This window comes from Bombina bombina, chromosome 1 (assembly GCF_027579735.1).
Source record: "Bombina bombina isolate aBomBom1 chromosome 1, aBomBom1.pri, whole genome shotgun sequence".
Lineage (NCBI taxonomy): Eukaryota > Metazoa > Chordata > Amphibia > Anura > Bombinatoridae > Bombina > Bombina bombina.
The window spans coordinates 1,461,232,642-1,461,254,540 of record NC_069499.1 but is presented as its reverse complement, the minus strand read 5'-3'; the positions used below and the strand labels follow the sequence as shown (position 1 = coordinate 1,461,254,540).

General features: G+C 37.7%; 1 protein-coding gene across 1 annotated transcript in view; it reads right to left on the bottom strand.

Annotated features, from left to right (window-relative positions):
• ENPP7 (ectonucleotide pyrophosphatase/phosphodiesterase 7) overlaps positions 1–16,654 on the bottom strand; it is a 30,307-nt gene extending 13,653 nt beyond the window's left edge. The window contains exons 1-3 of the mRNA XM_053721154.1: positions 15,913–16,654; positions 9,010–9,252; positions 6,046–6,191 (exon numbers count right to left, since the gene is read on the bottom strand). Of these exons, the coding sequence (XP_053577129.1) occupies positions 6,046–6,191; positions 9,010–9,252; positions 15,913–16,654 (1,131 nt within the window). The remainder of the gene's footprint in view (positions 1–6,045; positions 6,192–9,009; positions 9,253–15,912) is intronic.
• Positions 16,655–21,899: the final 5,245 nt, after the last annotated feature.

The following is a 21,899-nucleotide window of genomic DNA, read 5'->3' as shown; positions in this document are numbered from 1 at the left end:
ACAGTTAGGAGATAGAATTCTCCTATGAGTATAATGAAACTGAACTCGCAGCTCACTGCTGTCATGAGAGGGGAATCCATATATTTACGAGTTGCCATATTGCAGCAAGATATTAGTTTCAGGAAGAATTTTATCAAATATGCACCAAATTGTTTCTTTTCTTTTCCATACTACGTTTTCTTTTTTTATTGTCTTTCCTTTAGTTTCTACTTTGGGGCTTGTATTTTCAATATAGTCTTTGTAAAGTATTTGTTTTTGGTTTCTAAAGAAGAAACAAACCATGGTCTGGCCAAGTATAGAACACCTTTGGGGTATTTTAAAGAGAAAGGTAGAACAACACAACCCTTCCAGCAAAAAAGCAGCTTAAAAAAAAAAAATTTGTGCAACACTGGTATCCTCCATGCCGAGGAGGATGTCATCAAAAACATATAAAGTGATATTGCACAGGGGTGTACTCACTTCTGTTGTATACTAGATAGACAGACAAACAAAATCAGGTAGATCCAATTTAATTAGCTCCCCTGTAGACACAGCCGCTAAAACCATAAAATGTGAAGATGACTTAACCTATGTGTTTAACCCCTTTGCAGGAGTTAAACACACAGTTCTAATTGAGCAATAGTGCAATATTACAATACTTTACACACGGCCAATTCTTAGCAGAAGGGGGCAGTAGATCAATATTTTAAAAGCCTTAAAGGGACACTGAACCCAATTTTTTTTCTTTTGTGATTCAGATAGCGAATGCAATGTTAAGCAACTTTCTAATTGACTTCTATTAGCAATTTTTCTTTGTTCTCTTGCTATCTTTATTTGAAAAATAAGGCATCTAAGTTTTTTGTTTGTTTTAGTACTCTGGACAGCACTTTTTTATTGGTGGATGAATTTATCCACCAATCAGCAAGGACAACCCAGGTTGTTCACCAAAAATTGGCCGGCATCTAAACTTACATTCTTGCAGTTCAAAAAAAGATACCAAGAGAATGAAGAAAATAGGAGTAAATTAGAAAGTTGCTTAAAATGTCATGCTCTATCTGAATCACAAAGGAAAAAATTTGGGTACAGTGTCCCTTTAAGGGCCACAAATACATGTATGGCTGTTAAACAAACATAATATATGGCTAAAAATGGTTCAGTGGCACAGGGCCTATGTCTGCTGTACTTCCCTCCTTTTTTATTTTTTTTATTTATTTTTTTTTTTTTATTGAGGACATACAAATAAAAAGTTGTACATAAAAAGTAAGATACACATTGACATCAAAATTGCAAGTTGTATACAAAGCAAGTCATATATGGTAGTATAAACAAAGTAAAAAAAAGTCCCTGTAAATATCCAGTTGGACCACTCATGGGTCCCTTATAGATGTCAGACCATGTAGGGATTATTTTTAAAGTATTATATGAGTGTAAAACAGAAAAGGAAACCATAACTATGTAACTCAGCTATAGTAAACAAAACAAAGCAGGGCAGCTGCACTCGAACTCAGGTACTTATTATAAGAAAAGCGGATGCTACCTAGAGAATTATATTTTAACAAACATAGCAAGAAAGTGGATTCCCCAAAATAAGGGGTTTCCAAAAGTCTAGGCTAAACCAGCACAACCGTTAATAATGAAAACTCAAGAAACATAAGTGTCAAAAAGTAAAAATATCCTTTAATAAATCACACAATTCACAAACATACCACATTCATACATGGGATCCCAGTAAATAAAAGTCAATAGGCTGAGAGGAAACTTCTGGTGCACCAGGGCGAACTGGATAGATATACGTTAACCAGTGGTATTAAATATTTGTAATCCACAAAGGAGATAGTTCCATATCTTTAAAGTCCCCAAATACCACTGGTTAACGTATATCTATCCAGTTCGCCCCGGTGCACCAGAAGTTTCATCTCAGCCTATTGACTTTTATTTACTGGGATCCCATGTATGAATGTGGTATGTTTGTGAATTGTGTGATTTATTAAAGGATATTTTTACTTTTTGACACTTATGTTTCTTGAGTTTTCATTATTAACGGTTGTGCTGGTTTAGCCTAGACTTTTGGAAACCCCTTATTTTGGGGAATCCACTTTCTTGCTATGTTTTTTAATATGTAACTCAGCTGTTAGGAAATATTTAGATTGGGGGCCACAACTGATCCTTACAGTGTCAGTGTATTAACAAAATTAAAAGTAAAATATAAGATATATAACATCCTGTTCAGACCTATATATGGGAAATAATAAGTGTGATAACATGGTATTATATAGCAGAGCTTTTAGCTATGTGTGGTGTACAAGGAAGATCCTAAAAGAAAAAAATGAAGCATGTTAATAGGGCTCTAGGGACATGGGCAACAGTGCTATATAAATATAAACATGAGTGGTTTAATTTTATATTCTTTTTGCTGGACATGAATTAATATGCTTTATGAGACTTATTTCTTGCTTACCATCCCCTGCAGCTCCGGCCTCTAACCACAAGAGAAGTGCTTATATCACCTTTAGCCTGCATGTCAAAATGTTATAGTTGAGCGTATAACCGCATATATTATGCTAACAATATTAAATGTAAAATATTGGGGTATGTTGCCAGGATTAAAACTTCAAAGAGATAATTAGAGTAATAACAGAAAGTTGCTACGATTAGAGCTCGGGATAACAATTAGAATCATAACAGAATAAGAACCCCCATCTGTCAAATTGGTGCATAAAAATAATTGTTTACATACTAAAGTCTGTCAGGATACCATTTAGTTGATGTCTCTGTAAAATATTGATCCATGGTGTACTTCCCTCCTTTTAAGTTGTGGTCACCACAAAGAACATTTTTTTTAATTCTGGTTTTCCCTAGGGCCACAAAACTGTGGTGCACACTGTTAATTCTACTTTTCCAAAGAGCATCAAAATCGGGTACTAAGGGCCGCATGTAGCCCTAGGGCCACCAGTTGGCCATCCCTTCTTTAACACAATATGGAATTTTTGTATTGTCTTCTTTTGTCCATTTATCTTTGAAAACCGGTAGGAAGCACTGCATACCTCTTCTAATGAATTGGAATAAACTTGTTATTTATTAATTTACAACACAGTCATTGTTATCAGTATGAGATATGGTTGGCATGGTAAGGCTAATGTACGTTTTCTTGATATAAATCTTTTTTTTTTTTCTTGCATTTCTATTAAAGATACACTACTAAATTTTTTTAGTCCTTTGTCCTTTATAAAGACCCCACAAAATATTAACATTAAAAATACATTATATTCTATTTGGAGTCCATTTAAGGAAAAGGTCTATAAATTAACTATACATTATTTTAATTCTAATTAAAGGATTAAATAAATTTTGTTAAATATTTTAGAAATGATCTAACTTTTTATTTATTTGTTTTTAAATGCATATAAGGTTGCCACCTGGCCGGTATTTTTCTCTGTGCTAGTATATTGCCCTGCAATGTAAGATCCGTATGTAAACACTGTATGCATATAATCATTGTCATTTTTCTAATATAAACATATTCTTATTCACTTTACCTCAAATTCCACGTCTATATATCTTTCTGAATTTATTTATCTATTTATATTTATCTGTATCTATCTATTTATTTATCCATTTATCTATCTGTCTGTCTATCTATCTATCGCTATCTATATCTATGTGTATAGTCTCTCCCTGTATCTCTCTCTTTTCACACACACTTTCTGTTTATTAATGTCCAGTTTGTCGCATCATTTCCATGCTGTATACAACTGATCCTGACACCCTGGCCGATGTGATTGCATACCGTAGATGTGAGTGCAGATTAAGATTTGTTGAAAATGCTAATTAACGTTGCCGGTATTTATTTTCTAAGAAAGGTGGAAACCCTATATGTATAATAGGGTAGATTTATCATAGAGCGAGCGGACATGATACAATGTAGCGTATCATTTCCGCTGCACATCGATAAATGCAGACAGCATACGCTGTTGGCATTTATCATTGCACCAGCAGTTCTTGTGAACTGCTTGTGCAATGCCCCCTCCCCGCAGATTCGCGATTGGCCGCTAGCAGGGGGTGTCAATCAACCCGATCGTATTTGATCGAGTTGATTTCTGTCTGTAGCTTCAGAGCAGACGGACAAGTTATGTAGCAGCGGTCTTTAGGTCTTCCAGTGAAACAGGGGCTTGATAAATCGGCCCCAATATTTGTAGATGTTTATGATTAGGAGTACATGCTGAAAATAATGTCTTTATAGTCATGCTAGGAGGCACGTTTAAACAAATAAAAGATATATATATATAAGCCAATATAAAGGCAAATGCACTCTCTGGGATTAAATCAAAGTGATTTTATTGCGTAAACGTTTTTGAGGTCTTCACCCCTTCCTTAGACGTGTATTTATTTATTTTAAACAACTATTACCTTTCTGATTACAGTACTGTAGTATTTTTCTGAGGGTACTGTGTATACAAAAGTATTCAAAAATAATATAAAACTACATTTAGCTGTATCAGGACATGTAAATATTGCCTAAATTACATAAAATATTGTTGTTTGCACTTGGTTCCATCGCCTCTCCAAACCCTTTTACAAAATCAAATATTTCAAAATCCAAACTATTCCGAAACCCAAACCTTAAATTTGGAGTCTAATCAAAGGAGGAGCCAGGACAAGCAGGAAACCAAGTACCAGAGGCTACTACTACACCGTGGTCAGCTCCAGAACAATCAGGGAGCCTATCACTATCCCTTAGAAAGCCTATGAAATAATTAATCTACAATAGTCCCCATATACGTTAATGTTGAAGAAACATTTTTAAATAAAGTTCTTAAGACATCAGTTACAAATAAGTCCAGCACCTGTGCTTCACCAAAGAGTATAAAGCAGTTAAAGAGTTCTGTACCTCCACTCTTCAGTCCATATGGTGAATAAAATATAAGTGCAGCACCCATCACTTTCAAAATGTATTAAAAGTATCACAGACAGACAGTGACATTTCAAGCATTCTGGGCCTTGGTATGATTAATTGCCTTATGGCTCGAAACGTTGTTGTTTGTCTGTAAATGCGTTTATACATTTTGCAAGTGAAGAATTAAAGTTTTCTAAAGAACTGTGATTGATCCCCTGGTGTCTGATAGACACTTTGGCTGATCTTAAATAGTGTAAGCAATATTCCGGATGAATGCTGTATTGATCTGCAGTGTGCTAAGTTGTCAACTATAAGGGCAGTGACCGAGGCAAACAGCTACTCTGCAACCTCTGTAAGTATTATGTTCTCTGGGGACTGTGATGTACAGGGTTTATGGGTTTTGTATGTCTTAAAGTTCCAGAGGTGTCCTACATTTTGTAAAAAAAATGGGTCTAATAGGGTACAAAGTATTGACATGATTATTAACGGGTTAGCTGACCCCATATTTGTAAAAGGAGATTTCCTTCTAAATAACCTTCACTAATAAGCTATTTCACACCCCTGTGAGTTTTTTTAGCCAGTTGACGATCATTGCATTTACACATCAATTTTTTTGTTACCTACATATTTTATTGTCTCTGAGAAATAAGGACTTATCAGCCCTAACATCAACAACACAATAAAATAAGGCTACTGGTTGCAGCAAGGTGATCATTAGCGGGGAATACAGCTCTTTCAGGGCATCACTGCTGCCATGGTAACCAGCTGATATGCTTTTGAAAGAGGGACCCCATGCTTTTGAAAGAGGGACCCCATACAGTGATTATTTTATGGTGCTAGGGTTACTCTAAAAGCCATCTGTTAGGCTGTTAGAGGAGCATAAGGCCTATCATTTTAATTATAGCAACCCCCACTTTGAGAAGGGTATTGTGTGAGTGTGCAGTATACTGTCTTTAGGGCATAGTGGCTCCTGTGAAGTTGCTGCCCCCTCAATAGGCTTATCTGCATTAATCAGAGGTGGAGAGTGGAGATAGATATTCTTCAATAGTCCCTGCTCCCTTCATTTAAAACTTCCAGTGGAGCAAGTAATCTCCTACATTACAAGGGGACCAGATACAGACCAAGCATACACACAGATACAACATACCCACATATATATACATATATATTACCTGTCTTTGGGCTGTGATCCAGATAGGAAGGCTACCATTATCCCACCATTTAGAGACACCCTGCGTGGCGTGGTAACCTTTCTTCTCTCCAGTACTCATGTCAAAATACATATTGTGGACCACTCCGTGATTCTCAATGTATTTTCCTACAATGAATAGAGAAGGCGAGCTGTTCATATTAAACTAATTAATTTCTGAAGTAGATTTGCACTTGCTGGGTCTTTAACTTAATTTTAACTTAATGGTTATTAAAACAATACATTTGAAAGAAAGTTTTAGAATTTTAATATTTTGCAGCAAATAAAAAAAAAAAGAGAAAGAGCTCCCCCCTAAATCAACTGGGAGCTTTTTAGTGTCATCAGAATCAATAATAAATGTTTTTATACACCAGGGATGTTAATAAATGAACTGACTATTCTAGTTAAGCCCCAGGTATTCTTTGGTTTTACTGTAGCACAATGAAGTTTTCAGTTTATTTTAATACTACATACTGGCTTTTTGTGCAGTCACTGTCCGCTAATGATGCCAGTGAGTTGTTATAACAGCTCTTGTGTATTACTGCAGAGCAGACTAAATAACTGTTACTTTATTGTGAAATGCCACCTGTTTGTACAATGATATGTTATGTATCCATTCTAAGTATATGGGGATAATAGATGTTATACCTAAGAGCTGATGTCTTAAGTATCATGGTCGTATTAGTTGTAGTTCCACATCATTTTGGAACTCATTAAACTATAATACTACTATTTTCATAACATAGAAAAAAGACTTAGATACTAATGGCACTACTATGGAAATAGACTTAGTATTCCTTATTTAGGGTGGGTTATAATCTGAACTGTGTCAGAATATTATTGTTATTAATAGGGTGTCGGTGCTATGTACTTCAACTATGAATCTATACATCCTAGGTTGATAAAACTTTCTCCTATAATATCATTTGTACCTAATTTATTTAGTGCGCTGACAACCTCAACATGTCAATCTCCCTGTGTTTTTAACATGTGTATGTCTGTATGTGGATATTTTTAAAGAATTTCCTAATAAAGGTTATATTTTAAGGGCTAGATTTATGAAGCCCCTACGGCAGCCCTACGGCAGCAAGTTCTCACAAGAATTTGCTCGCCGTGATTTATCAAGCAGCGGTCACCAGACTGCTGCTTGATAACGCTCTTCGCCACCTCTAAACTGGCGAAATTCAATCTCCTCGGTTGAGTCCGTCCGAGGAGATTGACAGCTCCTGCCCGCGCGTGATTGGCTGTGCGCGGGCAGGGGGCGGGATTGCACGCGAGCGCAAAATTGCGTTTGTGTGTAATGCCAAATACCTGCGAGCAATTTCGCCCAGCCACAGGCGAGCTGAGGCGTACAGGGGCGCGTATACGCGCCCCTGTACGCGTCAGCTATAATAAATCTAGCCCTAAGTATTCAGTTTAAACCACTCCCCTATGCAAGTCTTATGAATATTGTTCTAATTGATAGCCACCCCTTTCTTAGGATTGTGAGTGCTAATCAGATGTACAGACCCTCAATCCACGGATTGATATTTTTATTTTCATAATATGTATATAGAAAAATTGTGTATGTACAATGCATCAAAAAATATTCCACTGACTATTCTCACACCTGTTGATGCCACAATGTTTTTTCTATATCTCTATCATCTATCTCTGTATCTATCTGTCTATTTGTCTGTCTGTCTGTCTATCTATCTATCAAGATACATTAGACTCAAAACTACCCCCCACAATGATATTTGAGCAATGCAATGTACAGTCACTTTTTTTATTTTGCCTGATCTTACCTGCTTTATCTGTAATTGTGCTTTTTCTACTTCCTCTGCAGAGGTTAGAATGCATACTTAAAGACACATGATTAAGATAAAGCATCAGTTTTAAATGCTTCCAATTTACTTTTATTATCAAATTTACTTTATTCTTATGATATTCTTTGTTAAAAAGAATATCTAGGTAGGTAGCATTTATATGTCAGGAGCCCTATATGGCAGCAGTTTTGCAAGAATCATTTTGGGCACCTGATGGCAGCAGTGTTTGCACAATGTATAACATTGTTTAAGGATTATAAAACAGTCCAAAACTACATACATACAAAACATATATAATTATTTATAATGTTAACAGCTATAAAAGTCACTCTTTTTTCAAAACAAAAGATCTGAGCTGTTTAAAATAAATACTATTTTTATCCTAACGACAGCCTTCAAAAACGGGCTGTTCCACATGCAATCCGTGCAGCCAACCAGCTTATTCTATTTAGCGCTTCCGACCGCATGCGCATTCCATTCCATACTTTTTCACATGCGCATCTTTATTAATGAAGAGCATATGACCAAGACTTGCTCCTGTATTTGATCATGAATAGTTATAAAAATTCTCTCATTAGATATCTGGTCTCTCTTCTTACCTAAGAATGCCACTTAGGGACTGAAGCTTTATAATAGTGTCTATTATATGCAGTTAAATGAAAATTGGTGTATACTGTCCCTTTAAAGGGAATTTTGTACACCCCCCATAGACCACTTTTCAAGAGACTTCATTGCACAACCTCCTAGATTGTGCTAATTTCAGACCTATTTGCCTTATTTTGTCTGAAGAACTGCCTGACTTTCTGTCCCTATTTAGATTAAACAGATTCACACTCTGGGATGAGCCCTTCTACCCATACTAGCCTGTTTTTTCAGTGTTTTTTTTTTCTTCATTTTTATACTTCCTCTTCCAGTTTAATTTGCTGCGGCTCGTCATGACAACAGTAATCACCTTCCTTACTAGGCAGCAGGGAAGTTTTGATAAGGGTGAGATCCTACATTTAATGACAGATTGCGATATGGGGCTCACTAAAAAAATCTTATTCTCCTTATATTTTATATTCACATTTTTAAGTCTGTTTACAGATTAAGACACATGCCCTCTTTTTCCAGCATTGTGATGCTTCTCTATTACTTGCCTGTGAGGAGGGTGAAGTGACAGGGGCTGGTGATTGTGATGAATGCTGGAGTCATGTACTTGGCTTTCACTCCTTCACTGGCCATAGCGTCCATATTGGGCATAGACACATCCTGATCGTAATCCCACCGAAAACCATCAAAGGAGATAAGCAGAAGCTTGTGAGGGGCCCGAGCCTGTAATGGTAGGGAAGACCCCAGAGGTAGCAGTGCAGAAAGGAGAAGACACACAGCTAACATCTTTGCTGGGATAGAATGAGCAAGTGGGAAGGATTGAGCTTTATAAGTACAGTTTAACTGGGAACAAAGTTTACTAAGATATGTTATCCCAGGGAATCTTTACAGCTCCCAGGAAATCAGAACAATAATAACTCACTGGCATCAGCAGCAAAAGAGGCTTCTTTGTCACGGCAACTATGTGCAGTGCTTGACCCCATGAGTCGTCAATTAACGTCCCCCTTTGAACCTTAATTACCTTAAAACATTCTACAATTAAAGAATACACAGACACCACAGCCTGTTTATTAAATAACAAATTTAAAACATAAAAATAAATAACTCTTTGAACAAATAAACTCTATTAACTATGAAAATGCTAGCTCCCAAACTTAATTCTCTAATCTCCCTTTCCTTGTTGACCAGGCCGTCTATAGATTCACCTGGACTTAAATAAGTCTATTATTTCTTTAAAACCCCAAGCTCCAAGTAACCCCGTGTCCAAGAAGCTACTTAACCTGCTCCCGCACCCTGTGGGGAGGTTAACCCATTCACTTATGGCCGTAGTCCAATTGCAGATGTGAGGGAACTAGCACCTGCCAAAGCTGTGACAAAACATAAAAAACTGTAAAAGGGGGGGGGGGGGGCGTGTCTGAACGGCGATCCAAGCGGTTACACTTTCCAAAGCTCCAGCTGACAATCTCACAATCCGCCAATTATCAGATATACCCTACAGGGAAGACTCCTTTAATTATCACACCTTTCATCACTATTATACCACAGGGATTTTTTACTGTATTCTTGAAGCTGAGACTAGGAACAAACATTAAGGGCCTAGAGCGGCGGGTCACATACGGCAACGCCTTTCCCCTCGATATTTAGCCACAACTGATCATAGCAGTGCTTTTGTAAGATTCCTGTCAAACCAATATCGACAGGGAAAAGAGGAAAGTAGCATCTAAATCAGACCCTATCAACATCTATATAACCACAGCCGAAAATGACCACCACGTGGGAATTAGACCTACAAAGCCGCCTCAACAAACACTTCAAAACATTGAGAAAATCTTGCTGGATCTCATGGATAAGGCTCCATTGGACTACCTGATCAATCGCAGCTTTCTACATGGGGAAGTATCAAGGGAATCAGATGTCCTGATTACTCAACATGACGCCATCTTGACTGAGTGCACACGAGCATCGGGTCCATAATCAAACAGCATAAAACTGATGAACCTGCCTTACACAGTGCAGCATAAACTTCTCCACAAGCCGAAACCTCACACTTCTTCAATATCTAACTTATGCGAGGAGAGATTATTCAATACAATCTTGCCATAACTAGACATCAGAGCCTCATCTGAGCTTCAGAGGATTGAGGGGGCCTTGTCGCTGTTCGCACCCCTGGAGGAATTTTCGGGGGGGTTTCCTGGGCATTGCGGACCCCAGAGAGACTCGCTTCTCACCTACCTACATGTTTCTGGGAGGCGATAAGAACGTTTGCAACAGGCAAGCTTTAGCTCCATATAATACACCATGTATACAAGCAGCTCACAATTATATGCATTTTATATATATATATATACTCTTACTCTGGGGGTTTTAGTGGGGGGCCCACAGAGTGACACCTTATGTATGGAATGTAAAACAATAGTCATTGTTGTATGCAGTGGATAGTTAAAAATAGCCTTTTCCCCTGAGGCTAGCGGCCGAAGCCATGGGGGAGACAAAAGTAAGAAAAGCCTCATACAACTCATGTTAACATATACTTGACTTAGAACTACATACCTAACATAACGATATCATTCATAATATACAGGAAAGCACACACTTAATCTATATGGAACATAAAACCATGCTCTCTTTGAGTTAGCATCAATATCACTGAACAAGTTCACATACCCAAGCGTGGAGTGATAGAATTTATGATTCAAAATGTACAAACCTTTGCTAGATAATTTTTAATTCCCCTTTGTTCCCTATGACTTAGCTGGATATCCTATTAGTTATTTTCAACCTCAAATAGCATTATAATATGGTTTTTATGTGTCTTCAGTTCTGGCTGATGCATCCTACTATACAAATGATAATATTACTCAAGCTTAATTGTATTCTGTGATGCATTTGTTTGTTTATGTGTCTTTATATAATGTTAATCCCTGATTGTAGTAAACTCACAATAATAAGGTCCAAGAGTGACCTATATAACAGACAAGGAAGGGAAAATAATGAGGAAAAAAACCTTTCAGGTACACTTATATTTGTCAAATATGATGTTAATATTTGAAACTTTGTTTTCTACATATGCTGTGAATACTTAAAGCCTTGTATGAACCTCACACACTCTCTTCTGTATGTGTATACCCTTTAATCCTCAATAAAAAAATAAAAAAAAAACTGTAAACAATGTGAGGGAGGGTAACTTTTCTGCTGTCTCTGAAGTTATTTTCTGAAGATGGCCGCCCCACCCTTGCATAATGTAATCCTTCTCCTGGGACCCACACAACTCTACCAAATATGGGCCTAACTCCTCCCAGGAGTCAAAGCCCCCCTACATTCCACTGTGTCCTGGGGCTGGCCTGACCCCATGAGTAGTCAATTAACGTCCCCCTTTGAACCGTAATTACCTTAAAACATTCAACAATTAAAGAATATACAGACACTTGTTGTTTGGTAAAATACTAGCCACAGACTGTTTATTAAATAACAAATTTAAAACACAAAAATAAATCACTCTTTGAACCATATAAACTCTATTAACTATGAAGATGCTAGCTCCCAAACTTAATTCTCTAATCTCCCTTTCCTTGTTGACCAGGCCGTATATAGATTCACCTGGACTCAAATAAGTCTGTTATGTCTTTAAAACCCCAAGCTCCAAGGAACCCCATGTCCAAGAAGCTACTTAACCTGCTCTCCCAGCCCGTGGGGAGGTTAACCCATTCACTTATGGCTGTAGTCGAATTGTAGACCTGAGGGAACTAGCACCCACCAAAGACTGGACTGACTGAGAAACCAAGGATTCCTCACACCAAGGATTCCAAAGCCTCTTGGAGCCCGAAGAAAAATAGCCTTAAACCGAAAACATTAAGGTGTACACCATCCTGCAATAAAATTCTCCATTACCCACATTCTCCAAATCCCTGTGATGCACAACCACCCCTTTCACTCTATGCATAAAGGCTGTAATCAGTTTGTTGACCTTCTTCCTACTGTTGTTAAGTCTATCATGGTTCCATGCCGCCCTCCAAACCAATCTCGGAAACAATGCCTGACCATACAATAGTTAAACCCGGAAACAGCTCAAGTAACATCGCCAAATCCCTCTTAATCTTGCGCACCAGTTCTCTCTGAGGCAAGAAACCTAAATCATTGCCTTCGGCATGGACCGCTAGGACCCCCGGAGGTGGGAACTGTTTAGCGTAATACACCACCAGCGGCAACACACAATCCCATATGAATTATTATTCTTTATTTATAAAGTGCCAACAGATTCTGCAGCGCTGTCCATGGGTACTAAGATAAAAGTACAGTGCAATACAATATAAAAGACACCAGACAAAGTTTAACAAACAAATACAGGGGGAATTGAGGGCCCTGTTCCCATGGGAACTTACAATCTAGATGGGTGAGAAACAGGAGGTGGTAACTGCAAAGTTGAGAATGATGTTAGTGTGGAGTTAGATGAGGGCAGCTATTAGGCAAGTGGAATTCATTTGTTACTGATTTGGAGATAGGCTTCCCTGAAAAAAAAGGTCTTTAGGGAGCGTTTGAAGGAGAAAAGGTTAGGGGAAAGTTTGACAGCTCTAGGAAGTGCGTTCCAGATGGTTGGTGCCGCACAAGAGAAGTCCTGTAGTCTAGCATGAGAGGAGGTGATGGTAGCAGATGCAAGGAGCAGGTCATTGTTGGATCTTAGGGGGCGGGGTGGAGTATATTTGTTGATGAGTGAGGACAGGTAGGGGGGGGGGGGCTGCGTTGGTAAGGGCTTTGTAGGTCAGGATGAGAATTTTGAATTTAATTCTGCTGTGAATGGGGAGACAGTGAAGGGACTCGCAGAGAGGTGCAGCAGATACAGAGCGCCGGGAGAGGTGGATTAGCCTAGCAGAGGCATTTAGGATGGATTGAAGAGGGGAGAGGCGGGAGAGAGGGAGGCCAGTTAGTAGGTTATTACAGTAGTCAAGTCGGGAAATTACCTGGGAGTGGATTAGCTGTTTACCTGTATACCTTTACTTGTTTAGATTCATATATATACAGTACTGTGTAAAAGTCTTAGACCACCATTAGATATGTTGTTTTAGCAATGGTATAACGACCATATATAATTATTTCTTAGTCTCTTTATTCGAATACAGCCAGAAAATACAAGATATTTGTATGCAGTATTAAAAAATTAAGAAAAAAAAATCAGAAAATAACAGGTTCTATAGGCTAAAGTGGCAAGCATTTAGTGTGACCTCCCCTTACACTTAAGCAATAGCAGGAACCTGGCTCTCGTAAACCTAAATGGAATGGAACCTTAATTAATGTCATTGCTAAAACCTGTATTTGTCCTACTATTTCATGTCAAAATGACTGCTGTGAAAAAGGTCTATTACAGCAGGTTCCTGCAAGACATGCTTGAGCATTACATACACGTGGTATGAGTTTACTTAATTGGATGCTTGCTAATAAGACCAACTTTCAATCACATCATTACATTCAAAATGCCAAAGATCACAGAATTTGACAGACATAAAATCATACTTTTGTATCAGCAAGGCCACTATCAAAAGGAAATCAGCTAACAAACTGGATACTCAAGATGTGGTATTCAAGCAGTTATAAAGAAATATGAAGAATCAGGAGAGGTCAGAAGAGTATTATGGAGTGATGAAACCAAGTTTGGGAATTTTGGGTCTAATCATTGACAATATGTGAGAAGAAGAGTTGGTAGAGAGATGGAAGAATGATTGCTTGCAGCATTCAGTAAAACATGGTGGAAGGTCTGTCCTAGTTTGGGGCTGCCTTTCTGCAAGTGGTGTTGGGGATATTGTCCGAAATTGATGGGATCATGAATGCTGAAAAGCACAGACAGGTTTCATTCATGCCATTCCTTCTGAAAAGTGCCTGATTGTGAATAGTTTTATTTTTCAGCATTATAACGATCCCAAGCACACTGCTAATGCAGTAAAGTCATATTTGTAGAGAAAAACAGCTGATACAACATTGACAGTCATGGACTGGCCTCCACAGAGTCCAGACCTGTTTATTATAGAACCAAAACTTGAAAAAAGGCGAGTCGGGGCCACAGGCTTAAGAGCTTAAAAGGGTAATTTTATTGCCATACAAATTAAAATTGCGGTATTCACAGCAAAAGACATAACAGGTCAGATCTGAGACAGCAGCGGTCTAACATGTTTCAGCTCACTGCCTTAATCATAGACCGTGCTGTCTCAGATACACAGCCTCCTTAAATTACAAAATCACAGTGACGTGCAATGTCAAAGTTAACTCTTTAGTTACCTGCTAACACATATATACATGGTCTGCAATGTAGTGCAAAAAGGACATATAGGTATTAGAGATTTACAGAGCATTACTTAGCAATAGAAATGTAAGATTTTTGATTTTTGTAAACATGCTAAATAAACAATCTATCAGTTTAAGGCAATATTCACTCTGTTTTGTAACCGATCATTCTCAAACGTTACTTGGAGTTCCACAAAAGGATTCTGTGTATTTATAAAGCTAAGAAGTGTCACTTGAGTAATTAACCTTATGACAGTTTAAAGAGAAATTATCTCAATACTTCTTATTATATTTATATATTGCTTAGCTTAATCTCTACTAATTTTGTTTGGGTTACTCCATGGTTACTTGGCAGTGATTAGGGAACTTAACTCCATTACTTGATCTAAAAATTAGTTTGCACTAAACTTGGTTTATTTTTAGCATTTTTAACATATTATCTCTCTCAGTTTAATATCTATTGCGTTTATTAGAAAGAGACAGAAACTAGGTGAAAGGGGGAATTTATGAAGTAAAATTCATGAATATTTATATATTAATAGGACCCCTTGACAGTATATACAAGGCTAGAGTAAGCACATATATTCAAAAGAGTGCCTATTTTGTTTAGCATCATGAGTTTAGAAAAATAGAAGTATGTTTCATTGCGGCTAATACCGAAAGAATTATCTCCAGCAGTTTATAAGATCAGTATGTATATTCAAAAGAGTGCCTATTTTGTTTAGCATCATGAGTTTAGAAAAATAGAAGTATGTTTCATTGCGGCTAATACCGAAAGAATTATCTCCAGCAGTTTATAAGATCAGTATGTATGTTTAGGCCCCTAGGGGCCCTTGTATCCAATTTGAAGATCCAAAATGCCTCGCGCATGCGAAGCAGTTTGTCTCTATCACCCCCTCTACTAGGGACTTTAACCCATTCAATAATTTGCCACGATAGATTGTTTGTACTACTATTGTGACAAAATTTGAAGTGTCTCGCTACTTGTGAGTCTGGATCTTCTGATTTGATGTCATAAATATGTTCCTTTATTCTCTCTCTAGCTTCCCTTTTAGTAAGACCTACATACTGTTTTAAACATTCTTGGCATGTTACGAGGTATATTACATATGTGCTGCGACAGTTTGTGCATGCATCCATAGTAAACACCCTTTGTGTGTATGTTGATTGAAAAGTTTTACCAATTCGGGTGTAGGAGCAAGCTTTGCATCTCGCAGCCCCACATCTATAGTGGCCCTTGCATTCCAGCCAGCTTGTAGATCTTTGTGGATTTATTTTAATTTCACTTGGGGCCAAAATGTTCCCCAGGGTTTTGTTTCTTCTTGGGATGCATTTACATCCTTTTTGTACTATCTCATAGAGATCTCCATCTCCTTTAAGGATCGGTAGGCAATCGTGAATAATGCTTGCAATCTGATCAAATTGCTTGCTATAATTTGTTACAAATATTGGTACGTTGATCATCTTTTTGTCTTTGTGCGCTCTATTCATATTGAGCATTTGGTCTCTATCCATTCTAGATACTATATTGTATGCTTTAGTGATTAGCTTCCTAGAGAATCCTCTCTGTAAAAACCTCTCTTTAAAGTCTCTGGCCATATTATGATACTCTGATATTGAAGAGCAATTCCTTCGTAAACGAATGAATTCTCCTTTAAGTATGCCAAAGCTTGTATGTTTAGGATGCATACTTTTAGCATGCAAAATGCTATTACCTGCTATCTGTTTCCTATGTAGTTTAGTGACTACTTTACTACCTTCACTAGAGAGTGTGAGGTCCAAATATTCTATATTTGTTTTACTTGCAGTACTTGTAAAGCTCAGACCAACATCGTTGTCATTGAGACTTTCCACAAATTTAGTGCCTTCCTCAATTGATCCCCTCCATATCAGGAGGAGATCATCTATGAATCTCCGGTACATCACAATATTTCTCCTCTGGTCGCAGCTCTCTCCATATATATGGGATAGCTCCCACCACCCCATATATAGGTTTGCAAATGAGGGGGCAAAAGTGGCCCCCATCGCTGTACCTCTTTTTTGCAAGTAGAAGCTGCCACCAAAGGAGAAATAATTGTGCGTTAGCAAGAAAAAGAGAACTCTTAGTATGAAGTCTTTATCTGTATTACTGTAACCTGTATATTTATCCAGGAAGTATGCCACAGCAACCATGCCTTTGTCTAATGGTATGGTTGAGTATAAGCTAACTACATCAATAGTCAACCATGAGAATTCTGGTTTCCAATTGATGTCTTTTATCAGGACCAGTAAATGCTTTGTATCCTTAAGAAATGAAGGGAGGATTTTAACCAAAGGCTGGAGAATACCTTCCATCCATCTTCCCAAGGGTTCTAACAATGATCCAATGCCAGAGACAATAGGGCGTCCCTGGACATTGTCAAGACCCTTGTGTGTCTTGGGGAGATGGTGGAATATAGGAATTCTGGGGTTTTTAACCCATAAATATGCCTTAGTGTCGTCATCCATAATACCTAATTCATTTCCATCATCAAGGATCTGTCTTAAGCTTAGCTGGAATGCACTAGTAGGGTCAAAACTTAGTTTCTCATATACCTCTGTTTGACTTAATTGTCTTTCTGCTTCAAGGATGTAATCCTGTTTGTCTAAGACAACAATGTTGCCTCCTTTATCACTTCTACGAATCACAATATCATGTTTGGACTTGAGCCTCTGTATGGCTTCCTGCTCTGATTTTGTCAGGTTGTTTGATCTTTCATGTTCCGTTACAACAGATTCCTGCAGTTTATGTAGTTCTGCCTCTACACGTTTATGAAAGGATTCTAAATAGATTCCTCTTTTCCCTGTAGGGTAAAATACTGAAGTCGGTTTAAATTTTACTTTAATGTTTTCTCCTTGAGATGACTCCATTTCTAAATCTAATAGGGATAGATAATCAGTAGCCTCACTAAATTCAACATTATCGTACACATTAGACCTTACCTCACATGTATCAAAAGTGTTTTCATCAATTATACTCTCTTTGAAGCATTTCTTGACAGTTAGATTTCTCACAAATTTGTTTAAATCTAGCAATGTCTCAAAGAGATTAAAATTGGTAGAGGGAACAAATCCTAGGCCATATTTCAATACTTTTTCTTCCTCTTCATCTAGGTCTGTTTTTGAAAGATTCAAGATGGTTAAATCTTGTACTTGTTCTTCTGTTTTATTTGGGGTCTCAGTGTATATCTGTTTGTCCCTGCGTTTCCCCCCCCTCTTGTGTGGCCTCCTCCTCCTCCTTTTAGGTTGGGCTGGTCCCTTTGAAAAACCTGCCTATCTTTATCGGCTGTTTCTATAATGCTATCATAGGTGGGTTGCAATTGATATTTATTTTTGTTTTTTGCTTGTGTTATTGGGGGCTCATTAGATCTTAGGATCCCTCCTATTGCACCTGTGACATGTTGGTTACTATAGGCTGCATTAGGTGCAGTACTGGGTTCTATGTGTGTATTATGTGTATTAGATTGACTCTCATATATTCTCTGCTGATTACTGCATGCCTCTGTGAGTATGGTAAAGTTAGTTTGAAAGTCTCTATCTTCTCCTGATTCTCCATCAGTGTCCGAAAATGTGACTCGTCTTCTATTTCTCCTCCTTGATCTTGATCTCGATGTTCTCTTACTTGCTCTGTCTTGTTTCCAATTGTAAACTGTATTCAGTTTATAGTCCAAAGAATCCCTTTCAAATTTTCCTTGTTTAATTATGTCAATTTCTGTCTTAACCTCTGTAATCGTTTTGTCTAGAATACTGTCTAGTTGTATGTAATCTTTGTGCTCTATAAATTTATTGAGCTCTTGTTGGAGTTCTGAGATTTCTTCTTTCAATTGTGCATGCTGTTTTTCTTTATGTATGATTATGATGCGCATCAGTTTAAGTGAGCATTCTGAAAGTATGTCGTTCCAGGCTACCATAAACTCTTTGTCTGATATATCCACTTGAAAAGTTGGATGTTTCTTTAAACGCAACCCTCTGGGGATCATATTCAGAGATAAATATTTTTCTAGTGATCTGATGTCCCACCATAATCTATACTCTTTCACTAATTTGTTCTCCATGATTTGAAAGATATCTCCTATGTCTTGTACTCTCATATTAACAGAGAATAAATCCTCTAATGAGGGTCTTTTAGCATCACAGTCTTGTATAGCACGTAAGGAAAAGAGTTTAACTTGTTGCTGTGTGTTATCCATATTTATCTATAATATATGGAGGACGTATGGCAAATAAAACACAAATTAATTACAAAACACCCTTTAACAAGCCTGCTGCTGTGTGCACAAAAAATGTATAGAGGAGCGGATGCTAACAGTTAGTGGACGCTGTCAGGACACAGAAATCAAATCGGCATATACAAACAGAAAGTCCCACTATAGCGCTCAAACTAAGCTGCAGATCCAGAATCCAGTTGATATATGCGAAGCAGTTTGTCTCTATCACCCCCTCTACTAGGGACTTTAACCCATTCAATAATTTGCCACGATAGATTGTTTGGATGCTGTGCTAAGGAAGGAGCCGAGCAGATTGGTCACGCCTGGTTGTGACGAAAAACTAAGGAGGGTTCAGACAAGGAAGACAGACCGAGACCGGGAGAGTATGCAGCAATTGCGAACACCGGAGGATCAAGGTACTGTGCATACTTTAACTTAACACACTGCCCTCATATATCAACTGGATTCTGGATCTGCAGCTTAGTTTGAGCGCTATAGTGGGACTTTCTGTTTGTATATGCCGATTTGATTTCTGTGTCCTGACAGCGTCCACTAACTGTTAGCATCCGCTCCTCTATACATTTTTTGTGCACACAGCAGCAGGCTTGTTAAAGGGTGTTTTGTAATTAATTTGTGTTTTATTTGCCATACGTCCTCCATATATTATAGATAAATATGGATAACACACAGCAACAAGTTAAACTCTTTTCCTTACGTGCTATACAAGACTGTGATGCTAAAAGACCCTCATTAGAGGATTTATTCTCTGTTAATATGAGAGTACAAGACATAGGAGATATCTTTCAAATCATGGAGAACAAATTAGTGAAAGAGTATAGATTATGGTGGGACATCAGATCACTAGAAAAATATTTATCTCTGAATATGATCCCCAGAGGGTTGCGTTTAAAGAAACATCCAACTTTTCAAGTGGATATATCAGACAAAGAGTTTATGGTAGCCTGGAACGACATACTTTCAGAATGCTCACTTAAACTGATGCGCATCATAATCATACATAAAGAAAAACAGCATGCACAATTGAAAGAAGAAATCTCAGAACTCCAACAAGAGCTCAATAAATTTATAGAGCACAAAGATTACATACAACTAGACAGTATTCTAGACAAAACGATTACAGAGGTTAAGACAGAAATTGACATAATTAAACAAGGAAAATTTGAAAGGGATTCTTTGGACTATAAACTGAATACAGTTTACAATTGGAAACAAGACAGAGCAAGTAAGAGAACATCGAGATCAAGATCAAGGAGGAGAAATAGAAGACGAGTCACATTTTCGGACACTGATGGAGAATCAGGAGAAGATAGAGACTTTCAAACTAACTCTACCATACTCACAGAGGCATGCAGTAATCAGCAGAGAATATATGAGAGTCAATCTAATACACATAATACACACATAGAACCCAGTACTGCACCTAATGCAGCCTATAGTAACCAACATGTCACAGGTGCAATAGGAGGGATCCTAAGATCTAATGAGCCCCCAATAACACAAGCAAAAAACAAAAATAAATATCAATTGCAACCCACCTATGATAGCATTATAGAAACAGCCGATAAAGATAGGCAGGTTTTTCAAAGGGACCAGCCCAACCTAAAAGGAGGAGGAGGCCACACAAGAGGGGGGGGAAACGCAGGGACAAACAGATATACACTGAGACCCCAAATAAAACAGAAGAACAAGTACAAGATTTAACCATCTTGAATCTTTCAAAAACAGACCTAGATGAAGAGGAAGAAAAAGTATTGAAATATGGCCTAGGATTTGTTCCCTCTACCAATTTTAATCTCTTTGAGACATTGCTAGATTTAAACAAATTTGTGAGAAATCTAACTGTCAAGAAATGCTTCAAAGAGAGTATAATTGATGAAAACACTTTTGATACATGTGAGGTAAGGTCTAATGTGTACGATAATGTTGAATTTAGTGAGGCTACTGATTATCTATCCCTATTAGATTTAGAAATGGAGTCATCTCAAGGAGAAAACATTAAAGTAAAATTTAAACCGACTTCAGTATTTTACCCTACAGGGAAAAGAGGAATCTATTTAGAATCCTTTCATAAACGTGTAGAGGCAGAACTACATAAACTGCAGGAATCTGTTGTAACGGAACATGAAAGATCAAACAACCTGACAAAATCAGAGCAGGAAGCCATACAGAGGCTCAAGTCCAAACATGATATTGTGATTCGTAGAAGTGATAAAGGAGGCAACATTGTTGTCTTAGACAAACAGGATTACATCCTTGAAGCAGAAAGACAATTAAGTCAAACAGAGGTATATGAGAAACTAAGTTTTGACCCTACTAGTGCATTCCAGCTAAGCTTAAGACAGATCCTTGATGATGGAAATGAATTAGGTATTATGGATGACGACACTAAGGCATATTTATGGGTTAAAAACCCCAGAATTCCTATATTCCACCATCTCCCCAAGACACACAAGGGTCTTGACAATGTCCAGGGACGCCCTATTGTCTCTGGCATTGGATCATTGTTAGAACCCTTGGGAAGATGGATGGAAGGTATTCTCCAGCCTTTGGTTAAAATCCTCCCTTCATTTCTTAAGGATACAAAGCATTTACTGGTCCTGATAAAAGACATCAATTGGAAACCAGAATTCTCATGGTTGACTATTGATGTAGTTAGCTTATACTCAACCATACCATTAGACAAAGGCATGGTTGCTGTGGCATACTTCCTGGATAAATATACAGGTTACAGTAATACAGATAAAGACTTCATACTAAGAGTTCTCTTTTTCTTGCTAACGCACAATTATTTCTCCTTTGGTGGCAGCTTCTACTTGCAAAAAAGAGGTACAGCGATGGGGGCCACTTTTGCCCCCTCATTTGCAAACCTATATATTGTGATGTACCGGAGATTCATAGATGATCTCCTCCTGATATGGAGG